Source organism: Impatiens glandulifera, chromosome 1, assembly GCF_907164915.1.
Source record: "Impatiens glandulifera chromosome 1, dImpGla2.1, whole genome shotgun sequence".
NCBI lineage: Eukaryota > Viridiplantae > Streptophyta > Magnoliopsida > Ericales > Balsaminaceae > Impatiens > Impatiens glandulifera.
In genome coordinates this window covers 127,960,223-127,969,758 of record NC_061862.1, presented here as the reverse complement: position 1 = coordinate 127,969,758, position 9,536 = coordinate 127,960,223, and the positions used below count along the sequence as shown (strand labels likewise).

The following is a 9,536-nucleotide window of genomic DNA, read 5'->3' as shown; positions in this document are numbered from 1 at the left end:
TATACCTAAATCTTTTAGCTTTGGCCTTCAATAACCAAAAAATCAAATTGTTGGAAAGTGGGAAAACCCAAAAGATTTAGCCAAATATTTCGGTTTTACCCTTCAAAACCGAAAGATTTAATACAAATCTTTCGATAATCGACCTTTTCAAATTTATTATTTTAACTTGATTTAAGCATGATTATATTTTATCCTTAAAAACATAAACACAATCCTACTTAGAAATTAAACACAAACCCCTACACATACAAATATAAAACATAATTGCTTATTCTAATTACAATCAAACACAAACCTTATATATCATATTATAATCAAAAACAAACATATACTTGTAACTTCAATCACAATCCATATACTTGGAACATTGGCTCACAATTAATATGTTTGGACAATTAAACAAGATTCATATACTTAGAAACCAAAATATTAATTGAAAAAGGGGAAAGAAATTAAGGAATAGTGACCAAAACCGAAAGATCATAAAATAACCACTCACACAACTATTACATCCACTTCAACGTAACAGTTTTAAATAGAAAACGACACGTAAAATTTAAGTTAAATTATTTATTTTATCAATTTAAAATAATTATTTTAAAAAAAATATTGAAATATTATATTATAAAAAAAAAAACAGATTTTAAGGTTCAAAATTTTCAATAATGATGAATTATGTATTATTCATTTGCGGCCCATTTATTCAGGAAGTTATTTCATGTGTCAAAAAATTATAACCCCATTATTTTTTTCAATTTAGATATAATAAAACACAAATATACAAGTTCATTAATACTTAAATATTTGTGGATAAATTTGAAACTATGACTCAAAGTCATTCATCAATTTAGTATTATATACATAACAAAAATGATTCCCATAGTTAAATAATGGGTTAAATAAATACTAAAATAATGGATAATTAATTAAATAACTAACGTGCTGAATTGCAACATAGAAAAACATATATTTAGTTAGTAGTACGGGACCCCAGGTGAAAGGAATCCAATATTAGCATAATTGCATCAACTTGAGCAGTGATGAGCCATTGAGACTTGAGAGCTTAATAAATACTATAGTAGCTAAGAATTGAGATAGTAAAGAAAACAAGAATGACTGGTCTACTTTCAAGCTGGTCTAAGGATCTTCAATCCGTGCCTGAGAGCTTCATATTCCCACCAGATCAAAGACCTAGTTCAGATCTAGTATCTGAATTCAACAACCCTTTTGTGGATCTCAACAATTGTGATCAATTTGAAACCATACACAAGATTCTTGAAGCAGGCAAAGACTTGGGCTTCTTTCAGGTTTACTTTCTTGTAATTTACTAATTGAGTTTGCTTCAATTGATTAATTAACTTTTAATAATACTATTATTGATGAATTTCAGGTGATTAATCATGGGGTTTCTGAGAATGTAGTTCATGAGACAAGGGAAGTGGTTAAAGAATTCTTTGCCATGCCATGTGAAGTCCAAAGAAGATCATTTAAAGTGGATGCAACAAAAAGATGTAGACTTTACACTAGCACTTTCAATTATGATAAGGAAGAGATCCATTTATGGAGAGATAACTTAACTCATCCTTACCATCCTTTTCATGATTCTCTACACCTTTACCCCCAACTCCCTATAAGATATCGGTAAGTTTAATCTTCTTCGAATTTTTTAGAGATAAATAGTTTTTTAAGTACACAACAACACGAGAAACATATAACAATGGTGAAGATAAATCAAACAAATAAATAAAAATAATGTGCGTGAAGATCTTTCAAAAGGGTAATGAGATCCTGTCCCGACCGAATCTATCATTTTTCTCATATCTAACCTCTTATATTGTCGAGATGATAGTATTACAAAGGATTTGTAAGGGACGATTGAGATTGTTGAAATTTTTACCATTCTTTTTCTTCCAATTTATCCACTATAAAAGAATAGAATATAATCCAAAAACTATTCGAACATTGAAATGTTCACTCGTACATATTACATTCCTTATGGTTGATTGATTGGGCAGGGAGGTTGTTAGAAACTATTGTGGTCAGGTAAAGAAGCTTACCACAAGAATTCTTGAGCTGATCGGATTAGGGCTGGGTCTAGAAGAAGGATATTTTGAGAAGGAAAGGAGGAGTGATGTTCATTTATTCTCGGTTAATCATTACCCACTTTGTCCACAACCGAGTTTGACTCTTGGAATGCATAAACACTTTGATCCTAATCTCATTACCATTCTAAACCAAGGAGATGTGGATGGTCTTCAATTCTATAGGGATGGCCAATGGATTTCAACTGAAATTATGCCAAATTCATTTATTGTCATCATTGGATGTCAAATGCAGGTTAGTAAGGATAATATTTGTCTTTGTTTAGAATTCTTATGGGTTTATATAAGAGCTTTAATGAGTTTAAATTCATTTCAGAAAAAACAATATTTATTATCTACTAAACATTCATGTATCTTAAATTTTTAAAGTTAATATTAACCTTGTTGTTGGGTTTTGGGCTCATATTTAATTAGAGTTTATATATTGTAATTGGGCTTTAAGCCTTTATTGGGCTTAGGAGTAGTAGTTTAGTCTTTTGGCTTTTAATGTACTCCTATAAATAGAGACATTGTAACCTAGGGTTACTTGGACCATTATTCCATGGAATATCAATAGAATGGACGACTCCCCGAGGATGTAGGCATTGTTGGCCGAACCTCGTTATATCTTGTGTTCTTTATTATTCTTTACCACGTTATCTTTATATATTTTTTTATTGCGTGTTTAGATTAGATCGTTTCTCAACAAGTGGTATCAGAGCATGTTTTGAGAATGTTTAACCTAATCTATTTGTGAAGATATTACGGAAACCCTAACCACCATTGAAGAAGTTGTTGGATATTTGTGATTTTGTTGAAGATGGCTATTGGAGAAACGACATTGGTTGCAGAAGAATTAGCCGCTGTGAAGATTTGAGTCGGAATCTTCAATTGCTAAGAAGATGTCAACGGTCGTTAAAGTAATTCTTATTTTTGGGTGATGTTGTCTTGAGAAGAAGAGAGAAGAAAACAATGATCTTTTGTTCTTCTCGAAGGCACCAATGGGTGCAGGTGACGAAAAGTTGTCGTGTAAGCAACAATACCGGAATGAAGAAGATGAGGTATATTCTTTTGACTTATTTTAATTTGGGACATATGGTCTATTAAAATATACAAAAGAAAAAAAATATATATATCTCCATATATATCTCCATATATATCTATATATATTCCATATAAATAGATATTATATTATGATATAATATAATATATAGAGAGAAGCCAAGAATCTTTGAAGCGGTCAACAACTAAGACTTTTTCAACTAAGACTTTTATTTAAGTCTCGTTTGATTTTATAAAACAGGTTTAAGACCTATTTGTTCCAATTTTTACAAGTAAAGCCTTATTTGATTTTAATCAAACTCTCAAAGCTTTGTATGCTTTGATCTTGGATTTATATTGAGGCTTGTTTGACTTGAATTTCTCAAATATGGAGATTTGTGTTTATCTTCTAAGAGATTTGATATTCGTCAATGGGAAGATTGAAAATTGGAGTTGAAAAAGAAGGTGGAGTGCTTATTCGATGTTGTAGATTGTGGAAGACAGTTGATGCAACATGTAAAGGGTTTTCTAATTAAAGCAGGTGGCTTTAATGTTTGTTTGCAAAAGTGTATTTTTTTTATATGTGTGTTTAAGGGCCGGATTTGGATTTGCATCAACCTTATGAGTAGGTTTTGATTGGCAATCCCGGTAAGTGTTGGTACGAAGTTGTCAAGTGAGTGTTGATGCCTCAAGGGTTCTACCAAGAATGATAATTTCTAAGGTATGAGTTGAGGGTGCACTAATCATATATATGGTTTGTTAGATTCTTTCTATGCAGGATTTTGCTAGAAGAATGTGGAGAACAAACGATACATCTTCATGCTTATTTAAATTAGTTGGAGGTTTTATTATAACCGATTGTTGTCTTGGCATACATGGGTGACATTATTTCACTATGGCGAGGGCTTTGACTTGAAGAAATTCTCGGCTGAAATAAGTTTGGAGAGATTTTTCTTTGGTAACCGGTTATTGAAGAAGTCAAATTAAAAGAGGGGTAGAGAGAAAAACTAGTAGTAGATTTTCGCCTACAGCCGCACAGGGTTCATCAAACTGACGATGGGAGATTCAAACAGAGTCCGATTGCGCTGAGATTTTGTCGAGAGGGTTGGTAACTCATTCCTCTACATTTTCAACGGTCGGATCAAGGTTTGGACGTCTCGAAGTTTGTTTTTCTAGGGCTTAAAGTGTCTGCCTAATTGTAATTTTATTTGACTTATTTGGGACCAAAAAGTTTGTATCTTTTTGGTTATGACCTTATCTTATTGGAAGAGCTAATCAAGATGAAGACTGTGGTGAGATTATGTGCTTTTACACTTGACAAAAACATGATCGAGTATGGAAAGTTGTTATTTATATGGTGTTTACCGATGATAACATTGTCGACATGTTGACATGACAATCCTTTAGGCCAAATTGCAAGATTGCATTGAGTTGGCGGGTGATTAAGGATTGAAACAATTCCAGTTAACACATATTATCAATGAAAGACCAGGAAGAGGAAGACTAATGAAAGACACTTATAAGTTGAGGTGGAGACATCTTGAAAGCAACTCTCAAACGACCGAGAAGAAATCATTGCATTATCTTCTAATGTGAGAAGATAAATAAAAACCTTGAGTGAGATTCCTAGTCATGAAAAAGGGGCTAGATGGGAGACTCGGTTAATTCGAAGGTGATGATTTTGTTACTTCTTTTGTTCTATCTTAATTGTCTATACATTGTGGATCATATATTAGATGAATGGGATGATTGAGACTTTGAATAGGGATTCCTAGTCATGAAAAAGGGGCTAGATGAGAGGTTCGATCAATTCAAATGGAAGGATATTCGATTTCTTTCAGAGAAACTATAGATGATCATTTGAAGCATGGGTGAAGACAATTGAAGAGAGAGATATTGAATATCGAAATAATATTCTTGGATTGCTAGGCATTTTTGGACTCAAGAAACTAGCATATTGCAAGTTAATGTGTTCAAGGAGAAGTATGAGGTTCAAGTTGGTTGAGTATGCAACGTTCAAGGCAAGATGGGTGACAAATACTTTGTCAGATCTTGAGCTAGAGAAAAGAGATGTCGTGATAGCCTAATTTATTTGTTATGAAGTAGACGATAAAAGTTCGTCTTGGGTCTTCTCGTTTTTTGATCGATATCTTATTTTGAGGAAGTAGACGATGGAAGTTCGTTTTGGGTGTCCTCAGTTTTCGATAGATATCTGATTTTGAAAAAGTAGACGATGAAAGTTCGTCTTGGGTCTATTCGGTATTTTGGTTTCAGTCGATTGTTGGACTTGAAAAATAAGACACTCAGTTTGTGGCAAACAAAGGTAAAGATTAGTTTGACATAATAAAGAATTGTTAATTCTAGTTTCCGCATATGTCAACAGGTATGAACAAAGATTGGGAAGAGTTGTTGAATGTCTCTAGTCGCTGAAGTAGCGTAGTTGCCAAATTTACTTGGTGTTATAAACTCTATGATTTTATCTTCTAAGGGCTTTTGAACGGAAGTGGAGGTATAATGATTTATCTCGTGAATGGCTCGAATAGTGAAGATTGATGTGTGGCTCATAACTTTTTGATGGCGCGATATACGTAATGGTGGAGATTGTTATTCTTCTAAGGGCTCTTGAGTGGAGTGGAGGTGAAGATTGATGGGTACGACTCGTGTATTTCCTAAGGGACGTGAAATTCGTCAAGGTGGAGATTTGTAATTTATTCATCACATCTCAATAAGCGCGGTATTCGCCCAAGGTGGAGATTGTTGGGTTTTGGGCTCATATTTAATTAGAGTTTATATATTGTAATTGGGCTTTAAGCCTTTATTGGGCTTAGGAGTAGTAGTTTAGTCTTTTGGCTTTTAATGTACTCCTATAAATAGAGACATTGTAACCTAGGGTTACTTGGACCATTATTCCATGGAATATCAATAGAATGGACGACTCCCCGAGGATGTAGGCATTGTTGGCCGAACCTCGTTATATCTTGTGTTCTTTATTATTCTTTACCACGTTATCTTTATATATTTTTTTATTGCGTGTTTAGATTAGATCGTTTCTCAACACTTGTATTAGTTGTCTAATGTTTCAAACTGCAAAAAATACTTTGCATTTAAGCAAAAGCAAAACGGAATCATAAATTAGAGTTATGGGATCGACTTAGAACTTAATTTAATGAAAACATTTAATTGGAACTTGAACTTAATATAAAAAATGTTTTCTATAAACAAAATGCACTAAGAATTGAACTAAAGGCAAAATATACCTTATTTTAAAATCACTAGACTATTAGTCTTATAAGTTTTACAAGAATTGGATAAATAAAAATTTGGTGATTTTGTTTTTTTATCTGCCTTTAAAGTCTAATACAACTCTTATATAGATCCGTTTCTGGGTACATGTCTTTTTGGTTATTTATATAGTATACTCCTAATTTTCTTTAAAAATATCTTACATTAAGTTGAAGCTTCTATAATTCTAATTAATTTAGGGTTTCGTCGCTGATTGGAATATTGTCATTCTGATCTTGATTTTCTTCATCATGCAGATCCTTAGTAATGACAAACTAACATGTACCCAACATCGAGTTGTAACGAGTTCTACGGCTGAACGAATCACCTTAGGACATTTTATTATTCCTTCAGATGAATGTTTGATAGGCCCGGCAGAAGAATTATCCAATCATGCTTCTAATCCACCACTCTTCAGAACTGGTCAATACAAAGATTTTCTCAATGTCTATGCTCAGAAAAATGGTGTCTATGAAGCTATAATGAAATGCTACAAGTGTGAAGTTTAAGATTTTGCTACACAAAAATAGACAATCATTGGAAGAATGAGGCTTAATTAGTCACTTCTCTATCAAATGCAATCTAGTCCGTTCATAAATTCCAATGGAAGAATAGGGTTGTCTCTTACTTTATGGTTTTAGGTCATGTTGAGGTGAATGAGGCTTGTCTCATTTTACTATGTGTCTTGAAGTTATTTTATCAATAAAAGGATTAAACCTTTTCTCATAACAAAAAAGAAAATGAAATTGCAATCTATACCATTCATAAATTCCAAATTGGGATATTTTCAAATGCTCAAAGTGATCAAGAATTGGTGGCTTGAAGTTAATATTGTATGTATGGAAACAAATTTAACAAAAATAGATTAATTAAAAGCAATGTTACAAATTAAATAACAAACTAAGTTTCAATCAATAAAATAGTATAATTACAATTAAAATTATAAATTACCTGTTGCAAAATTATTGTTATAATGGAAAATTTCAGAAAAAAAAATAAACAAATGAGTTGTTAATTTAAAGTTGCAATTTGAATTTCAAAATGGGTTGATAAATTTAACATCTGATCTCTCATGTTACAATTTGTATTGTATAATATTATAAATGTGGTTAAAAGGGTTTCTAAGAATTATTTATATAGTCATTCAAGTTAAAAATTAATAAAAGTGTTACTAAATTTTAATTTATTCTAATGGATATCAATTATTTTAAAATTTCAACATCACATTACGGCACAAAATAGTACTAGTGTCTAATTGGTTTCAAGAAAGTATCAAACAATTTTATTAAAATGTGATAGAAACAAAGATGGTGGTGTTTATCTTAAAAATAATAACATAAAAAACAATAAAGACTAACATCATAAAATGTCCAAAAACTTTGAATTGAGATATATAATATAGGTTGGTGAAGGGACGAGCCCATAGATAATGACAACCTCAACTGATGATGTTAGATCTTTATTCTTTATAAACTAATTTTAATATTTTATCTAAATAAATTTAGATAAACTTTAGTTACGGAACATGCATGGATATATAATGAATAACGATTATTCTTCGAATTTTCTGATTCTTGAATATCTCAATTCTGGATTTGAACCTAGATCAAAATATTTGATGTTAATGGAGTTTAGATCTAGAGGGTTGCATCTATGATATTCCTCGAGTATTCTTAAGAGTGAACAACCTTCTACTTTTTGTTTTTTGTTTGATGAGAGTAAAATAATAAGTATGTTATATGAACAGAATATTAAATCCTAATATACTGATTTATTATTCGACAAATTATCAAAATATTAAATGTTATTTCTAATTTTACATAAATATATCCTTATATTTATTATAAAGATTTAAATAAATTTATAATTTTTATACTTTAATATATCATTTTAATTACTTTTAAATTTTTATTATGATAATAACTAATATACAATTACTAAATAAATAATATATACTCAAATATTAAAAATAATTTTAATAAGCAGCCTAATAACTAAATTTAAAATAATAATAATTTCACACTCACCATTTTTTTCTTTATTACTTAAAAATTGAACATTAACTAAATTGTTTTAATAAAAAAAAATAGTTCTTCAATGTCAGACAGCCCATACCTCCATTTAACCATAAAAAATTATAGAAGTTAATGTTTTTTTTTTTCTAAATTATTATAATACATGTTGATCAAACTTTAAAAGGAACAAAAATTGAAGAACTCCCTTGTGACCTTCAAAATTGCAGAAGAGAAATAACTAAAGTATATAATAATACATTGGTCTCGCAACATGACACTGAAAGGAAGCCACGTTACATGCTTCCATTTCATTGATAGAGAAAGGGAGAGAAATGCCAAAATAATTTAAATAATTTAATAATTGATCATATGACTTATCAGTTGATATATAAACGGTGCCAAATAACTTTGGACAATTTCATTTAAGTTGATACAAAACAATGAAGATATCTCTAATTATTTTATATATTGAAATAAAGATATTAATGAACAAAATAAATATTTAATTTATTAAATTATTTATATTATAAATTATATTATTTTTGAAAAATAAATTATAAATGACTTTTTAGTGTAGATAAAATAATTTTTGTAACCTTCATAATATAATTGTATTATGCCAGGAATTTTCAAACAAAATGATTGTGTGTATAATTATTTGAAGTAGAATAGTTAATTATATTCATGGTCTTTTAGTGAATTGATTAAATTTGTCATCTATATATATATATAATGATGCTTAATTTTTAAAGTGTCCGGATTGCCGGGTCGAGAGCTGTGGTTAATTTGAATACTTGGGTCGGATTGTGGGTTGACCCGTTTTTAAATTTAAAACGGTTAAAAATAAAATTAAAAATGCTAGAGGTATGTTTCGAACTTGCAACCTAAGAAAACAAGTACAACTCTTTAACCAACTAGGCTACAAAGACTTTATATTTTAAATTCAACACCAAATTTGATAAACGCGGGACGTTTTAATATTAATATAAGTTCAACTTTTTAACTAACTAATCTATATATATATAATAATGCTTAATTTTTAAAGTGTCCGGATTGCCGGGTTGAGAACTGTGGTTAATTTGGATACTTGGGTCGGATTGTGGGTTGACCCGTTTTT

At 30.4% G+C, this 9,536-nt stretch overlaps 1 protein-coding gene across 1 annotated transcript; it reads left to right on the top strand.

The window, feature by feature from the left end:
• The first annotated feature begins 1,112 nt into the window (after window positions 1-1,112).
• On the top strand, window positions 1,113-2,958 carry LOC124942897 (hyoscyamine 6-dioxygenase-like). Its single transcript, XM_047483470.1, has 4 exons — window positions 1,113-1,307; window positions 1,391-1,641; window positions 2,016-2,337; window positions 2,902-2,958. Exons 1-4 carry the CDS (start codon window positions 1,113-1,115, stop codon window positions 2,956-2,958), a joined length of 825 nt encoding a protein of 274 aa, XP_047339426.1.
• Window positions 2,959-9,536: the final 6,578 nt, after the last annotated feature.